General features: G+C 31.4%; 2 protein-coding genes across 2 annotated transcripts; both read left to right on the forward strand.

Annotated features, from left to right (window-relative positions):
* Positions 1-4,438: 4,438 nt before the first annotated feature.
* LOC148176775 (uncharacterized) lies at positions 4,439-10,015 on the forward strand. The gene is made up of 3 exons (XM_088032817.1): positions 4,439-4,448; positions 5,231-6,628; positions 8,832-10,015. The coding sequence occupies exons 1-3, from the start codon at positions 4,439-4,441 to the stop codon at positions 10,013-10,015; spliced, it is 2,592 nt and encodes an 863-aa protein (XP_087888943.1).
* Positions 10,016-12,676: 2,661 nt separating this feature from the next.
* Positions 12,677-13,836, forward strand: LOC148176776 (uncharacterized). The gene is made up of 2 exons (XM_088032818.1): positions 12,677-13,748; positions 13,823-13,836. The coding sequence occupies exons 1-2, from the start codon at positions 12,677-12,679 to the stop codon at positions 13,834-13,836; spliced, it is 1,086 nt and encodes a 361-aa protein (XP_087888944.1).
* The last annotated feature ends 5,275 nt before the right edge of the window (positions 13,837-19,111 follow it).

The raw sequence follows: 19,111 nt of genomic DNA on the forward strand, positions 1-19,111 counted from the left end.
CCAAAGTAGTGATCCTGACAAATTTTACTATTATAGAAAACAAGTGAATACTTTTTTTGGTCAAAATTCAAAATTTCTAAAAATTTACATTTTCGATCAAAAATTTTGTAAATGGGCACAATAAATAATCAAGCCTAAAATTGTAATACCGCCAAATTTTGTTGGTTTAGAATCAAAATTGCCAAAATTACGGTATTTAAAAAAAAGCCTGTTGCAAATTTTTGTGTCTCGAAAATAAAAAATTTCAAAGATTTAAAAAAAAATTTATTTTTGAAGCAAAAAAAATGTTTAACCGTTTTTTGTTAAATACCGCAACTTTTTTAATTTTTAAAGATTTATATTTTCATTCTAAAATGTTGTAATTTGGCAAAAAAGCTAAACACGTCTAAAATAGTAACGCTGATAAATTTTACTAATTTAGAATGCAAATTGCAAAAGTTATTGCATTTAATAGAAAACAGGTAAAAAAAATGATTATTTCCAAATTCAAAATTTCTAAAAATTTACATGTTTGTTCTAAAATTTTGTAAACTGGCACAATAGATAAACAAGTCTAAAGTTGTAACACTAAGTTGTAACTAAAATTCCTAAAAATTTGCATTTTTGTTTTAAAATAAATAACTAAATCTAAAATTGTCATACCGCTAAATCTTACTGCTTTAGAAGCAAAATTGCCATTCATGTTCTAAAATTTCGTAATAAAGTATAATTAATAAACAAGTCTAAAGTTGTATTACCGCCAAATCGTATTGTTTTTGAATTAAAATTGTCAAAATTACAGTAATAAATCAAACACGGTTGAAAAATGTCTTTGCCTCAGAATAGAAAAAATTCTAAAAATTCACATTCTTGTTCCAAAATCTTGCAATTTGGTACAAAAGATAAACACATCTAGAATTATAACGCCATCAAATCTTATCGTTTTCGAATCAAAGTTGCCAAAGCTACGGTATTGGATACTAAATGGTTAAACATATTTTCGTCTCAAAAATATATTTTTTTTAAAATCCCCATTTTTGTTCTGAAATTTCGTAATTAGGCTTAATTGATAAACAAGTCTAAAGTGGTATCATCGCCAAATCTTACAGATTTAGAAGCAAAATTACCAAAGTTCCGATATTTAATAGAAAATGGTTGAAACTTTTTTTCTCTCGAAAATGAAACGTTCTAAAAATTCACATTCTTGTTCTGAAATTTTGTAATTTCGCACAATTAATATAAAATAAAAAGTTGTAACACTGCTAAATTTTACTGTTTAATCAATCAATCAATCAATCAAAATTTCCAAAATTACGGTATTTAATAGAATACGGTTAAAAAATTTCTTCGTCTCGGAATAGAAAAAATTCTAAAATTTTACATTTTTGTTCCAGAATCTTGCAGTTTGGCACAATAGATAAACACGTCTAGAATTATAACGCCATTAAATCTTACCGTTTTCGAATCAAAATTATCAAAGTTACGGTATTTAATAGTAAACGGTTAAACATTTTTTTCGTCTCAGAAATTAAATTTTTTAAAAATCACATTTTTGTTTTAGAGTTTCTTAATTGAGCTTAATTGATAAACAGATATAAGGTGGTACCGCCGCTAAATGTTACAGCTTTAGTAGCAAAATTGTTAAAGTTACGGTATTTAAGAGAAAACGGTTAAAATATTATTTGCCTCAAAAATAAAAATTTCTAAAAATTTACTCTCTCGATCTAAAATGTAATTTGCCGCAAAAAATAAAAAAGTTAAAACTAGGCACGCTGACAAATCTAACTGATTTAGAATCAAAATTGCCAAAGTTACGCCAAGTTACGGCAGCAGTTAATACTCGTAGAAAAGGGTTAAAAACTTTTTTCATTCAAAAATAAAAATTTTAAAAAATTTACAGTTTTGTTCTAAAATCTTGTAATTTAGGACAACAAATTAACAAATCTAAAGTTGTAATACTGTCAAATCTTATTGTTTTAGAACCAAAATTGCCAAAGTTACAGTATTTAAGGGGATATCAAACAAATTTCAGTATAGGGCAAATTCAATGTATTTTTCCAAACACGATTACTCGAAAACTATTTGAGTAAATTGCTTTCTGTTTTTTGCATATGAATCTGTTCAACGTGCACTATGTTGAATGCTATATATAATTTTTGTAAAATGATTCTTTAATGACTTTTTGATTAATTAAATACATAAACTTGGCTGAAAGCAAAATAATTTTTAGCATTCCACATGCGTAGAAATTTTACATAATGTCGACTAAACAGATTTTTTTTAAAGTTAATAGTTTTTGAGAAATCGTGTTTGGAAAATGTCATATTCGAAACATGTTATCCTTGTTTAGCAGTAACATCTCTTTTCTCTGTACCAGAGAGGTCTGGTAGGTAGAAATGCGGGTACCATAAATCAATTTTGTAGCCGAAGGGATAGTTTACAACTGAAGCTTTTCCATAAACACACAAAATCTTAAATTTGCCTGAAACAAGATTTTTCTCTTTCATTCAAACTGAACGTAGCTTTGAGGATAATCATTTCAAAATTTTGAACTTTATATCTGATGAATTAGGATTTTAAATTGTTTTAGAATAGTTTTAGGTGATAAATATTTGTCTTTATCTTTATTTTTTTAAGGAGATCTCGAACAAATTTCAATATAAGGTAAATTCAATGTATTTTTCCAAACACGATTACTCGAAAACTATTTGAGTAAATTGCTTTCTGATTTTAGCATATGAATCTGTTCAACGTGCATTATGTTAAATGCTATATACAATTTTTGTAAAGTGAATATTTAATGACTTTTTGATTAATTAAATACGAAAACTTGGCTGAAAGCGAAACAATTTTTAGCATTCCACATGCGTAAACTTTTCAAAATTCACACATACGTATTTTGAGAACAACCAGACAGTAATATAACGTCTTGTTGTCAAAATTATGACTTTGGGGTGGTGAAAAGACTGAAAAAATTTTCGTAATTTAAAGATTTTAAAAGATAGATCAACCACTAAAGCAACAGAATATAATTATTATATATAATTTAATTATTTATAATTATGTTCACTAATTTTTGTTACATTGACAAAAATCTTGGACAAAGTTCGAAGATCCCAGTGCATCCATTAATTCTTCAATTTTTGCAATTACGCAAATCCTACCTTTTCGGGAAAAATTTAATTTATTTATGAAGATAAACATTAAATAATAATAATGAGATATTGTAATTATTAAGTTTCACGGGTGTAATTTGTAAAATATCGGACTCTACTATCAAAGTATTTAAGATTTACTGGCCATGGACAATAATAATTTGGCCATCAGTGCAGTCAAAACTATTAGCTATTGTCCTGACCACAAGATGATAGTAATAATAATCTAAACCACTCGGGCTGGGGTTTTAAGAAGTAGTTTTTATTTATGGTTTTATTACCGTAGTAAGCAGACTGACCATGGGTAACTCACTAAAAGAGTGCCGTCTACAAATAATGAGGGTTGAAGGGAGATGCTGCATTTAACGTTTGGATGTTTAAAATGTTTCATATAATTTTTCCTTTACGCAGAATTTTGAAGCAGAATTTACCGTTACAGTTTGTTAGATATCCCCTTAAGGGGATATCAAACAAATTTCAGTATAGGGCAAATTCAATGTATTTTTCCAAACACGATTACTCGAAAACTATTTGAGTAAATTGCTTTCTGTTTTTTGCATATGAATCTGTTCAACGTGCACTATGTTGAATGCTATATATAATTTTTGTAAAATGATTCTTTAATGACTTTTCGATTAATTAAATACATAAACTTGGCTGAAAGCAAAATAATTTTTAGCATTCCACATGCGTAGAAATTTTACATAATGTCGACTAAACAGATTTTTTTTAAAGTTAATAGTTTTTGTGTAATCGTGTTTCGAAAATGTCTTTTAGAATTTCTTTTATCCTTGTTTAGCACAGATGTCTCACTTCTCGCAACCAGACAAAGTCCCGTCGATTCTCTGCATTCATAAATTAGTTTTGTGGTCGAAGGGATAATTTACAACCCACAATCTTCCATAAACTCATAAAATTAAAAGTTGACGGGAATCATGGTCCTATTTGTCTGTTTTAGAATCACTTGAGGGGATCCCGAACAAATTCTAGTATAAAGGAAATTCAATGTATTTTTCCAAACAGGATTACAGAAAAACTACTTGATGAAATTGCGTTATGCTTTTTGCATACGAAGCTGTTGAACGCGCACTATGTTCAATGATGTACAATATGTTGATAACATGATTCTTTATAGACTTTTCGATTAATTAATCACGAAAATTTGACATACGTGATTATAAGTTCTCGAATGCACTTTTTTTGTCAATTAGATAAACTTGTTTTATTAAGAGAAAAATGAATGTTTCAGTTTGCTTTAATGAATTTAATAGGAACTAGTTTAGTTATTTTTGGGAAAAAACCACATGGGGTACGGTATGTATACCTAGAAAGAAAGTTTTAATCCTATTGTGTCGGTGTTGGTTAAACTCAATGGGATTTTGCGTCCTGATTCTTGAATGACTGGGGATAAGATAACAGAAAATAAACATTTTTCTTGTGTTTTTAGAACTAGCCGCTTTATAATAATTATTTTTATCACATAAGCTTTTATCCTAAAATATTTGTTACAGCAGTTCTGTAGGGAGTTCAAATGTCCCAATGTAAATTATAGAATTTTATTTTATTATTTTAAATTAAATATTTACTTTACAAAAATTATATATAGCATTCAACATAGTGCACGTTGAACAGATTTATATGCAAAAAACAGAAAGCAATTTGCTCAAATAGTTTTCGTGTAATCGTGTTTGGAAAAATTACAATGAATTTGTTCTACACTGAAATTTGTTCGAGATCCCCTTAAGAAACGTTCTATATTCAGTCCCCAAGTTTTCAAATCTCAGATTTGACGATAATTATGAAAAAAATAAAGAATTCTCGGTTAAAAAAATTCAAAATGAACTTGGCAATTTAACGACTTAAGCCGCCGTATGTGAAAATCTGGTCAATAAAGTATAAAAAACATTAAATGTGTTTTTGGAACGATTTCATTTAAAAAAAATTGTCACACTGTCTTTTTATTCACTAAGAGCTTCACTTATGATAAAGTCAAATACAATTCAAAAAACTATGTAGTTACAAAATTTTCGCTATAATATGATAATACATATTCTAATTTTTAAAATTATGTACCTGAGAAAGTATTAATTCTGTAGTTTCGGTCAACTTCAAAGAGATAAGGGATAAATATTTAATTGCTGATGGTGACAGCAGCACATTCAAGAAAATTTGTGAAACAAAACCTTACGGGAGAGAATTTTTTGTTGAAAAAATTGAATGTAAAAACCACCTTCTTCGAAACTTTTCAAGCAAAATTTTAGAAATTGGAAGAAAACGATGCAGTTCAACGGGCCAAATAGTGCCACTACAAATAAGAGCAAAAATTAAGTGTAATGCTCTACGTTTGCGAATAGCAATTGATTCCGCGATTTGTTACTATCGAAAGAACAATATGACAGAATCGGAAAGTATTGTGCATCTAAAAAATGATATCGATAACAGCGTCCAACACGTTTTTGGTAACCATAAAAGTTGTGCATCATACTTTTGTAAGAGAAAAGACCCATCAGAAGAAAACTTGATAGAACAGATGCAAAATTGTGGTGTTTTAAATGATATCCAAACGGCATTACATCGCTTAAAATACAATGCAAGGAGTTTACTGAAAAAAATGACCAACAACCTTGCGGAATCTTACAATTCAATTGTGGCAAAATTCGTTGGGGGCAAACGCATAAATTATACTTCCCGAGGAGGATATCGCATGCGTTGTTTTGCTTCTGCGATTTCTTTTAATAGTAAAGGAAATTACTTGAATGCTATTAAGAATGGCAAATCAGAATTTTACACACAAAAATTTGTGAAACAAAAATTACAACTTCGTATGAAGAAAAAACAAACAAAAAAATATCGCTCTAATCAAAACCACGGAAAGCCAGATGCCGATTACGGGCCAAACGCCGATCAGCCAGATCTTTGTGAATCCAATCCTGAAGATTATAACAGGCGGAAAAAACTGTTTTTAGATCACCTCAGAAAGAGATCCCTAGAACGAGACTTTATAATGAAACATACAGAAGGCCAACGTAACAATTCATTATGGTTCGAAGAAAGAACAAAAAGGTTGACATCGTCAAATTTTGGACTTATTTGTAAATTGCGGCCAACAACAAGTAGAAGTAACACCGTAAATGGAATTCTAAAACCAAAATTTGCAGGTAACGTGGCTACAAGATATGGGAGTGAAAACGAATATAAAGCCATTGAACGATTGGAATTGGTGCTTCAGGAGGATCATCCTGGTCTGCGAATTAGACCGTGTGGACTAATAATTGACAAAATACACCCATTTCTGGGTGCATCACCGGATGGATTGATAGGCAGTAGCGCCATTGTGGAAGTGAAATGCCCATACGGTGCAAGACATTTAACTCCAGAGGAAGCAATTTTGAAGAAAAAAATAAATTTTTGCTCTATAATAGATGGCAAAATGACTTTAAATCGTAAACATAATTATTATTACCAAGTCCAGGGTCAGCTGTACATTACTGAACGTGAAGTTTGTTTTTTTACAATATTTACTCCCCGCGGCATTTTATTCGAAAGAATTTCCAAAGATACAAAATTTTGCTTTGAAATGCTTCCAAAGTTGGCATTGTTTTACGCTGAACATTTGCTACCAGCAATTATAAATCAAGAATTTTTGTTGGAAACAAATTCTCTTTTATAAACGAATTTAAAAATTATTTTTATTATTTTTTGTTATGATTGTAACAAGGCTCTTTTTGGGATTTTTTTTATTTATTTATTAACTATTTATTATTTATTTTATTATTTATTAACTATGTAACATATAATTTTGTATTAAACATTTAATTTCTAAAAAAATACTTATTTATTTATTATTCTGCAATTTTACATGAAACAGGAGTGGATATGAGAACATTCGAAATATCAACACTGGTGTCAAAGCTTGTATCTCCGACCAGAATTGCGGTTTAAAAGAAATATTTATTTATGCTTTTATTACGGTCGGGTATGAATTCACTACCGGTCCTCACTAAAGGAGTTCCGCCAATAAATGTTGGGTGTTGAAGCAAGATGGTTATACAATACTTTTGACTGTCAAAATTTGGATTAAAATTTTCTACACGTCATTATTTGCAGCAGAATTTACCGTTACGATTTGTTAGACATCCCCTTAATAGAAAACGATTGAAAAATTTCTTCGCATAAAAAATGAAAATTCCTAAAAATTAACATTCTTGTTCTAAAATTCTATAGTTTAATTGACAAACGAATCTAAGGTTGTATCACCGCCAAATCTTACTATTTTAGAATCCAAATTGTCAAAATTGCGGTATTTAATAGAATATGATTGAAAAATTTCTTCGCCTCGGAAAAAAAATTCACAAAATTCACATTCTTGTTCTAAAATCTTGCAATTTGGCATAACTATTAAACACGCCTAGGGTTATAACGGCATTAAATCGTACCGTTTTCAAATCAATATTGCAAAAGTTACGGTATTTAATAGTAAACAGTTAAACATTTTTTTGGTCTCAAAAATATTTTTTTTAAGTCCCTATTTTCGTTCTAAAATTTCGTTATTGGGTTAATTGATAATGAAGTCTAAGATAGTACCACCGCCAATCTTACAGTTTCAGATGCGAAATTACCGAAGATACGGTATTTAATAGAAAACGGCTGAAAATTGTTGTTCGTCTAAAAATGAAAATTTCTAAAATTTCACTTTCTTGCTCTAAAATTTTGTAATTTAGGGCACTAAATAAACAAGTCTAAAGTAGTAATACCGCCAAATTTTACTGTTTTAGAACAAAAATTGCCAAAGTTACAGCACTTAATAGAAATAAGTTGAAAATGTTCGTTCTACTAAAAATGAAAATTGTTAAAAATTCACATTTTTGTTCTAAAATTTTTTAATTTGCCAAGCTAGATAAACAAGTCTAAAATAGCAACGCCGCTAAATTCTACCGATTTATAGGCACAATTGCTAAAGATACGTAAAAAACGGTTAATAACTCGCATTTTTGTTTTAAAAATTTGTAATTTAACACTGCTTTTAAACTAGACGAAAGTAATAACACCTTCAAACTCTACTGTTTTAGGATCAAAACTCCGAACGCCATAAAATTTAGTAGAAAAAATTGGGACATTTTTAGATAATTCTCAGAAAAAATATTCTAAAAATTCTATTTTATGTCCCAAATTTTTGTATTGTTGCACATCTAGTAATCAGGCCTCTAAAGTAGTGACGCCACCAAATATTACTTAAGTCATAAATTCTCTTTTAGTACCTAAAATTCTTTGAATTTATTAGATCTCCATTCCTAGTTATTCATTAATTTAGTATTCTTATTTAGGAAATTTTTTTAAATTATCTTTATTGATTGAAACCTATTTATTAAACAATATAATAATCGAAAATAACAAAAAACGAATCTATTAAGTTCTTAAAGTAAATATCTGCCCTGTAATCTATGAACAACGTTAAAAAATAGCGGTCATTACCGCCCAAAATTATTACCGCTGTATGATTTATTAATGGAGCTAATATGTTTTGAACTTCAATCTTTTTTACTTATGAACTTCCGTTGCCACGAGTAATGACATTATTACTTTCCATTATCTGGTTCTGCATTTTAGAACTATCATGGGAAAAAATTCTTGAATTGGCAACAAAAAAATCTGATAATCCATTCGACTGTTTGTGCTTTGTGACCGAAACTGGCGTAGATTTAGACTTTCACCAAATTTCATTAATTGGAGACGCTCAAATTGTAACAGTCAGTACTGAAAGTGTTGAGAAACTCCACGAAGCACACTGTGATTGCCAAGGATACGCCCTTCTTACTTCTTCTAGTCAAGTGGAAAAGTTCATGGACCCTAAAAGTGTCAATTTGTACTTCAAGCCACACAAAAAAGTTTTTATCTTCACGGATGGTACCATCAATAGACGACAATTAGAAGTAACAGCAGCTATGCACAACTTAACTCTTTACATTGAAATCGGAAGTGAAGAGACCATGGAGGTGCGCCACTCATTTTGGGATCCTCCATCTCTGTTGGCCAAATACAACCAAACATTTTGCGTCTCTCTTTTCCATCAACCACCACTCGTCTATTTTGATGAAGACCATGGAAATCACGATGGTATTGATATTCGGGTATTACAAGCAGTTTTTCCAAACTGGCCTCTTCGTCTCGCCGTCATTAAAGAATCAGAAGTTCTTTTATTTGTTGAGGCTCGTCTTCAAGTCCAAGACAACAAATGTGACGTTGCTGTATGCTCCCAATGGCTGGTAGCTTTCGATGGATATTCAGTTTCCAAGACAGTTCCTTATCTTCAAACTTGCAAAACAATGGTGGTTCCACAAGCCCAACTTTTACCTTCTGCAAGTTTCGTCTTTCAAATGTTCCAAATGGAGTTGTGGCTGTTGTACTTGGGAACTTTTCTAGTTAGTGCGGCGACTTTACATCTCTGCTTGGACAACTTTTTCAGAAGTGCGCAACGAAGAGATTTTGTATCCACTGTGGTCAATATGATACGACTTTTCGTACTTGGATCCGTGCACAAGATTCAACACTCCCATTACTCCATGAAGTGTTTCCTTCTAGGATCTCTAATTTTCTGCACTCTTCTCTCCACTTACTACTCCGCTGGTTTAACAACAGCTCTTCGATTTCCTCGTTTCTTCAAACAGATTAACACCGTCAAAGACGCAACAGAAGCGAAAGTAAGATGGCTCGATGTGGGTGACTGGTTCCAGCAATGGATGCTCAACACCTCCAACGCCAATCTTCACAAACTCGCAAAATTCTACGCTCCTCGTACTGACCCTCTCAACGACAATAAGTTCATTAGAGAAAAAACGCAGGACTTGGCGTTTCAACAGTCACCGGAACTACGAATTATTTAAGATTTGCAGAAGACTTGGATGATTACAGTCACAATCATTTGAAAATTCTCAGTGACCACATCGCGTGCTTTTACTCAATTTTCCCGTTGAAAGAAAATTCGCCCGTTGTGGATGTTTTTAATAAAAGACTTCAGAGATTGGTCGAAGGTGGTTTTATCAACTACTGGTATCAGAGCTTTGGTAAAAGGTCTGAAAATCGGTTTATGCGAAAGTTTTTTGAAAAAAATGCAGCAGAGGTGCATCAAAATATTGATTTTGAGAAATTGGCGGGGGCCTTTTACTTTTTGTTCTTTGGACTTGCAACAGGATTTGTGTCGTTTTGTGTGGAACTGTTTAGGTCTTGGGTTAAGTAAAGAATTTCAATAAAACAAAAACCGTTAGTTGTATTATTTTTTGGATTACGAGTCCAAAATAAATAAAATTTTGTGCAATTTTTTTGAAATTTACCATATTTTGTTCCAATTAGTGCTCCAAATGTTAATTTTTATGTTCTTTTGGTTTTCGAGTTATTTCAAAAGTAAAAAATAGAACAGAGGTAAGTTCATTTCAAAATTAGCTATTTATGAAGCCAGAGACAAAAGTGAATTAATTTATCGAGTCGAAGATATTTCTACTTAGTGTTTCATACAGGATTTTTTTCTAATTTGACAATTAAAACTGCTTTAAATAAACAATTGACAAGATTTTACGTTTCCTTTTAACGACTTTTAACGACAGATTTTCAAACTAGTGTATTTTTATTTAACTAGATGAACTTTTTGTCACTATTTTGGTGCTGAAACGAAAACTCTGCGTAAAATGGCATTATTTTGTTATAGAATTAAAAATCAAATGTTGGCAAATAATTTTAGTTCTAATGTCTTGTTCCTTATCATGCGAATTTTTTTTTCAAGCTCCTTGTGGTACACAGGGAGGGAACTACATCGCAAATTTCCATTCATTTGTTAAGCATTAAACTTAATTTTTAGGGGAAAAATTGTATTTTAAAATAAAAGGTTTTTTTACTGCATTTAACAAAAACTTTTTTTGTATCAAAATTAAAAATTTCTAAAAATTCACATTTCTAAAATTCTCTAAATGTCCTAAAATGTTCTAATTTGACACAGTAACTGAACAGGTTTAAAATTGTAACGCCGTCAAATCTTACTGTTTTAAAATCACAATTGTCAAAGTTACAATATTTAATAGAAAACTGTTGAAACTTTTTTCGTCTCGAAAATGAAAATTTATAAAAATTAAAATTTTTGTTCAAAAATTTTGTGATTGGCACAATAGATAAACCAGTCTAAAGATGTGATAAATTTTGAAATTAAAATTGTCAAAGTTATGGTACCTAATAGAAAACGGTTAAAAACAATTTTGTATCAAAAATGGAAATTTTAAAAAAATTAAATTTATGTTCTAAAATTTTGCAACTTGGAACAATAAATAAACAATTTTAAAATTGTAACGCCGTTAGATGTTATTGACTTTGAATAAAAAATGTCAAAGTTACGGATTTTTAACAGAAAACGGGCAAAAAAATTAGCGTCTCGAAAATAAAAATTTCTAAAAATTCATATTTGTGTTCTAAAATTTACTAAATTGGCACAATAGATAAACAGATTTAAAGTAGTAACGTCGCTAAATCCTACTGTTTTAGAATCCAAATTGGCAAAGTTACGGCACTTAATAGATAACAGTGGACAATTTTTTTTGTCTCAAAATTGAAAATGTCTAAAAATTCACATTTTTGTTCTAAAAGCCTATGAAAATAAGCACAATAAATAAATAGCTTTAGAGTTGTAACCCCGTCAAATCTTAGTGTTATCGAATCAAAATTGCCAAAGTAACGGCATTTAATAGAAAACGATTGACAATTTTTATTCGTTTCAAAAATAAAAATTTTTAATAATTTATATTTTTGTTATAAAATTTTATAATTTAGTACTATACATAAACCAGTCCAAAGTTGATGCACCGCTAAATTTTACTGTTTTACAATCAAAATTTTCAAAAAAACGGTTGAAATTTTTTGTTTCTCTATAAAATTATTTGAGAATGAAAGTCAGTTGTTACAAAATTAGGTACAACAACCACACCTGAAACTGTAAATATACTTTGATTTTATCGATTTGGAAATTTTACCACGTAATTTATTCACGAATCCGTGCCCAACACTTAAAAATAGCTACCTGCCATTATTTTTACGGCTAATTTACATCCAATAATAATAATGTATTAATGGCATAATTTGTTTGCTACTAAAACGAAGTGGTATATTGTTTATTCATTTAGCCGCGAGTTATGAAATTTGAAGCTTGTACAATCTGGTTCTGTATTTTGGAAATTAACTGTTACAGTTTTCTTGAATTAGTGCAGAAAAAGTTTGATAATCCTCACGATTGTTTGTGTTTTGTAATCGAAAATGGTGTGGATTTAGATTTTAGTAAAATTTTGCTTGATAAAGACACTCAAATTGTGATTGCGGACATCGGAAGTGTTGGAAAATTGAAAAATGCGCTTTGTGCTTGTCATGTGTATACAATTTTTGCATCTTCCTTTCAAGTAGAGAAGATCATAGACACTAAAAGAGTTAATTTGTACTTCAAGCCACACAAACAAGTTTTTATTTTCACGAATGATACTCTCAATAGAAGTTTGTTGGAGTTGCCATCAGCCATGCACAATTTAAGTTTTTACGTTGAAACCAGAAATGAAGAGCCCATAGAAGTACGTCACCCATTTTGGGATCCTCCTTCTCTATTGTCAAAGTTCAACCAAACGTTTTCTGTCTCTCTTTTCCACCAACCACCACTCGTTTACTGTGATGACGATTATGGAAACCACGATGGAGTTGATATTCGAGTCTTGAAAGAAGTTTTACCAAACTGGCCTCTCTATTTCGTTTTTATTAAGAAAGCGAAAACTTCGTTCTTTGTTGAAGCTCGCTTGCAAGTCCAGAAAAATAAATGCGACATCGCTGCTTGTTCTCAATGGCTGGTAGGTCTTGAAGGATCTCGCGTCGCCAAGACGGTTCCTTATGATCAAACTTGCAAAACTTTGCTAGTTCCAAAAACCGAACCTTTACCATCAGACACTTTCGTCTTTCAGATGTTCCAACTGGAGTTGTGGCTGTTGTACTTGGGAACTTTTCTAGTTTGCTCAGCGACTTTTTATATCTTGGAGGACACTCTAAGAAGCGACATTAGATCCACCATGGTCACTATGGTACGCCTTCTTGTACTCGGATCCGCGCACAAGATTCACTCCTCCCATCGATCAATGAGGTTATTCCTAGCGGGATGTCTAATTTTCTGCACTCTTCTTACCACTTACTACTCTGCTGGTTTGACCACAGCTTTGCGATTTCCGCGTTTCTACAAACAGATTAACACAGTGGAAGATACAGTTGAAGCCAAAGTAAAGTGGCTCGATAAAACTGACTGGTTCAAGCAATGGATGCTCAACACCTCCAACGACAATCTTCACAAGCTCGCGCAGTTTCATGCACTTCGTACTGATTCTCTTAGCGACAATAGCTATATTAAAGAAGAGGAAGCAGGATTTGCCGTTTCGACAATCACAGGAAACACAAACTATGTAACATTTGCTGAAGACTTGGATGAATACAGTCAGAATCATTTAAAAATTCTCAGTGACGACATCGCGTGTTTCTACTCGGTTTTCCCATTGAAAGAAAATTCTCCAGTTGTTGATATTTTTAACAACAGACTTTACAGATTAGTCGAAGGTGGTTTTATTATTCACTGGAATCGACATTTTGGTAGACGAACAGAAAATCGGTTTATGAAGAAGTTTTTTCAGAAAAACGTCGCTGAAGTTCGTCAAAACATTGATTTTGAAAAGTTGATGGGCGCATTTTATTTTTTGGGTTTTGGACTTACGACTGGATTCGTGTGGTTTTGTCTCGAATTATTTAGTTTTTGGCTGAAAAAGACTGAAACAGTTTGGAGATTTCATTTAAAAAAATACATTTTAAGATGTAATCGTGAATAGTAGACAATTAGTTTCTGGAATAAAAAAAATGATTTTTGAAAAATGCCCGAGTGTCTTTTATTTTTTGAGATTTGAACTGACGACAAGATCTGTGTCATTTCATGCCGAACTGAACACACTAGTCATCAAATTTTAGACGAAATTTGTACTGGAACAGTGAAAAGTCGTTTCTCATGTAGAACTGTTTTAAAATTTTAAATCCGACATTTGAAAATTCAAAAATCGAACAATTTTTAAAATTTTTTTGACTACGTTTTGCATAGAACTCCTAAATTGGTCCTTTAATATTTTATTGTAATACGTTACTTATAAAGGTCTAAATCAAATTTTTAGAGAAATCCGCTTATTTCGATGCAAAACGACAATTTTTCGCCGATTTTCGCTGTTTATTAACTTGAATTCGTAAAGAAGAGCTCGAAATCTACAAAACCACCATTTTTTATCAAGCTTCAACGGCTGAATTGCAAGAAAACAGCAGAAATCTGCACGAAATCATCAAAATTCTTAGCGAAATCCGCATATTTTGCTGCAAAACGGCGATTTCTCGCTGATTTTTGTTGTTTTTTGGCTTAAATTCGCAAAGAAAGGTCGAAATCTACAAAACCATGACTATTAATCAAGACTTGACGATTGAATTGCAAGAAAACAGCAGAAATCTGCACGAAATCATCAAAATTCTTAGAGAAATCCGCATATTTCGATGCAAATCGACGATTTCTCCCTAATTTTCGATGTGTTCTGGCTTGAATTCGAAAAGAAGAGCACGAAATCTACAAAACCATCACTTTTTATCAAGATTCAACGGCTGAATTGCAAGAAAACAGCAGAAATCTGCACGAAATCATCATAATTCTTAGAGAAATCTGGTTATTTCGATGCAAAGCGACGATTTTTCGCCAATTTTCGCTGTTTTCTGACTTGAATTCGCAAAGAAGAACTCGAAATCTACAAAACCACCAATTTTTATCAAGATTCAACGGCTGAATTACAAGAAAACAGCAGAAATCTGCACGAAATTATCAAAATTCTTAGATAAATCCGCTTATTTCGATGGAAAACGACGATTGTTTGCCGATTTTCGCTGTTTTCTGACTTGAATTCGCAAAGAAGAGCCCGAAATCTACAAAACCACCAATTTTTATTAAGATTCAACCGCTGAATTGCAAGAAAACAGCAGTAATCTGCACGAAATCATCAAAATTCTTAGAAAAATCCGCTTATTTCGATGCAAAACGACGATTGTTTGCCGATTTTCGCTGTTTTCTGACTTGAATTCGCAAAGAAGAGCTCGAAATCTACAAAACCACCATAACACCGCCGGTGAAGAAGTTGAGCTTCAAATAAAAAGAGAAGCGAGATTCTGGACAGTTTATGTTGTCAGTAGTTTTATTTTGGACTGTTTTTTGATGGTAGTGATGGTTTATCCGTACGAAAACAACATGGAAATGGTTATCAGTGGTACCATGTTGAAACCAGAATTGTCACCCTATTTAGGAATTTTGTTCAAACTGTATTTATTAGTTGGCTTTAGTAGCATATCTCATGTGCATCATCATCATTATGTCACACAAACTTTCAAATTTCAAGTTTACATGTTGAATGCTTTCATTCACGCAATAGGGAGAATGCAAAAAATGTAACCTATATGTTTTTGTACCAAATTTTGTAGAATATTGTTCAAATAACGCAGTGGTGCAAAAATTTTTGAAAAATACATGACGGTTTTGCCAAAATTGGCTAAAGAAATTTAAATATTCAGGCGGGAGCTGAAACACTTTTTCATTGGTTTGACGTCACATCTCAGCTACGCGCTCCGCCTACTGATGGAATTCCGTATGCAGAACATTTGTTTAACACCAGCGTTGCAATTTATGATTGTTTTTGCAAAAGAATTTATACACAATGGAAACGGGATTTCAAAAAGCCTACACACAAAATTTGAGACACGTAGATGTGCAAATGATATGGGATTTTTTATCAAGAAATCCTAACTTTGCGGTGAAAGTGTCGCGGTAACTACATCTTTCTTTAACTTGATTTGTCAGTTTACAATGAATGGTTGGGTTTTTATTATCCAAGAGAAATACAATTATAATTATTATGTTGATGTTTCTTATTCAACCGGTATACTTTCACACTTTTATTCACATTTTTGCTTTGCATCATTCTCGGTCGGCGGGCGCATTTATCGCATTTACCGCATTTAACGAATTAACGATAATTTCTACGAATACACAATCAGATTTATTATTTCTTTCTCTCTCTTAACATCTTTGTAGAAAAAATATGGTTTTTACATTTTGATCTATTCTGATTTGATTGAATTTTATTTATGTACCTACGATATAATAACCATCTATTATTTTCTATATTCGGAAATAATTATTATGAAGAATACGCTCTCCGTATTAAAATTTATAATTCAATAATTTGGTAGAAATTAAATAGGTGGTTTACTGTATTGGATTTTTTATAATCAGACCAAATTAATAACAATAACTGATCCAAAGCTTTTGTTGTTTTTTTAATTTTTAATTTCTATACAATCCACTATACAGTATGTTCCCGGGTTGAGTTCACAAGAGAGAAAAAAAAAGTTATTTTCCATTTTACAAAAAAATGACAATGGAATAACATTTTTGCTTGATTCAAAACAGATAAATCTGCAATTAAAATTTCAAAATTATTAGTTTATACTCTTAAAATCAATTTTTTCATATTTTTATTTATTGAATTTTCTAATCGTAAGTACTTAATAGTAACCTGTGAATTCAAAATATCAAATAGTGCATTAAAGATTAAACGAAAATTTACTCAATAATGGGTAAGTATTTAAAACTCGGATAATAAATGCAGTTGCATCCGATAAAATTCGAAACAGTCGAATTACGAGTTAGAATTATTGAACTATGTGCTGAAAGAGGTGTGGGTTAATCAAATATTGGTTTAAATTAAGGAATAAATTTTATTCTTTTGGCATTTGTTGCATAATTAAAAATAAAAAAGTTCTTTGTTAGTTTTTGGTTTTTACGATTTTAGAAACATATTCTGATAAGTTTTAATTTAAGCAAAAACTATTTATTCCGTGATTTATGCGTAAAATTAAAAATAAAGTTTTTTTTTCCTTTTGCAAATTCAATCCGGGGACATACTAGATAGACTACTCTATAGAATAAAAGTCGCAACTAAATTGGTAAATTTCTTCGAATAGTTTTTTCGTTAGGCCAAAGGATTTTTTTTATTAAAACCCTCAACACTTCAAGTCTTTAAGAAAAGGTACAATTGGCAGTTGTTTCGGATATAACAAAAGTCTTCAGTTTAAGCAAAAAATTCATTGTTTTTAAGTTTGTATAAAGCACTTTAATAAATAAAGTCAGTGTATGTAGCATGTGGACTAGAGATAAAGTCAATCAAAAAATGTAATACCTGCATGTATCATGGGTAATAACATAATTAATTTCAATAAATTTAAAATATTACACTTTATAGAAACATCAGACATCGAACATCTCGCGGCCGAAAAGCATTTTTTTTCTTCTTATTGTCTTAAGGAACTGGTATAAATATTTTTTCGGGTGCATTAATACTAGCACTTTTACATTCTGGCACAAAACACCTCTGTTTTGACCCCATTTTCAATTATAAAGACGGCAATCGAATTAGAGTAATACAAACGCACGGCTCTGCTAAGAGCAAAGCTGAGATGTGACGTCACAAAGCTAGCCTCGCTGATAGGTATGTTTTCCAATCTCGCTCGAATCGGACTTTTAAAAACGCTTAAAAAATTATAAACAATTTTTTTGCAATTTTTCTATTAGCAACATCATATTATACGACATGAAAACTATCGATTTTCATCAAAATTCAAAAATGTGCATTCTCCCCATTGTGGGACGAAACACAAAACGCTATTGAAACAAGGTTAAAAATTTTCATTAAAAAACAATGCGAATTTTTCAGGTACGATTTTCTCAGTACTCGACTACTATAGTAGGAAATTTATAACTTTGGCTTAACCCCGCCTACAAATGACGATTTGAATTTGTCGAATCAAGGAATGGCTAGCCTTCTTTACCCAACATAATTAAAAATTTGACGACTTTAGTGTCACACTTGTCAAGAAGATTTGCAGTCTTGCAGGAATTCAATTAATCGTGAAACCTTTGTCGATTTTTATGGTGTTTCATCTTCTAATGTGTGGACAGATCTACCCTGAGTTCAGACAAATATTAGCGAACTATCAAATTGTTGCAGATTGAATCAGACTTTCACCCAAAATTCTATTAGCCTAAAAGGTAGGCGAAGTTAAACCAAAGTTATAAAATTCTGACTATAATTCAGTTTGGACAGTTTAATTTAGTGGTTTAATAATTTCTTTTTTATTTGGAGCGTGAGTAGTGAGAGAATGGGGAGACAAACCAAGGTCACTCCAAGGCCATTCTAAGGTCACTTCTCACCCTGTTTTTTCCCAAGGTCAATTGCGGCAGTGCCTACCCGACCGCCGACGAGGGACAGTCTCCCTTAGCTCTCTGTTCAAGACGGTCATGCGCTATTTCCGTTTCACGTGTAGGGGTGGTAATTTGTTTAGTGAAACTTGTTATTTTAATCAACTGAGTCATTTGGACTTAGATGGTAGTTCTTTGCAAAGATTTTTTAATTTGTCTGATTATTGCAAGTGTTGCTACGATAAAAGGAAAGAAGAAGCAAGTCGTGTGACGCCCCCATATGAAACGTTTGATAGTACTGAATTTAACATCGACCTCATTTGTGATGAGAAGAAATTGAGGGAATGCGTTCAAGAATATGGAAAACCGTGTAAGGATTGTAAGGAGATATTTTTTAAAGTGACTTCCGTGGAACCTTACAATAGTACAATACAATTAGCATTGAGTATAAAAATAATATTTTAATACTCAAGGCCATTAGTGACATTAGTGGCAGTGATGTTTTTCAAGAAATAACATTGTTTAAAATATTGTTGTTACTCAAATAAAATGATTTACAATAAATACTGACTGGTTATTGAACGTTTAGCAGTTGACCTTGAACGCCACCAAGTATCTCATATACAGATGGATTTTTTATTTGATTTCCAAG

This window comes from Gnatocerus cornutus, chromosome 3 (assembly GCF_029298725.1).
Source record: "Gnatocerus cornutus isolate USDA-ARS CGAHR chromosome 3, icGnaCorn1.1, whole genome shotgun sequence".
Lineage (NCBI taxonomy): Eukaryota > Metazoa > Arthropoda > Insecta > Coleoptera > Tenebrionidae > Gnatocerus > Gnatocerus cornutus.

Excerpts from the sequence above, each read along its gene's own strand:
- LOC148176775 (XM_088032817.1), top strand. Across the intron at positions 6,629-8,831 it reads TCAGCTGTACATTACTGAAC|ATTTAGACTTTCACCAAATT; the intron begins GTGAAGTTTGTT and ends AAACTGGCGTAG.
- LOC148176776 (XM_088032818.1), top strand. The coding sequence starts at position 12,677 with ATGCACAATTTAAGTTTTTACGTTGAAACCAGAAATGAAGAGCCCATA.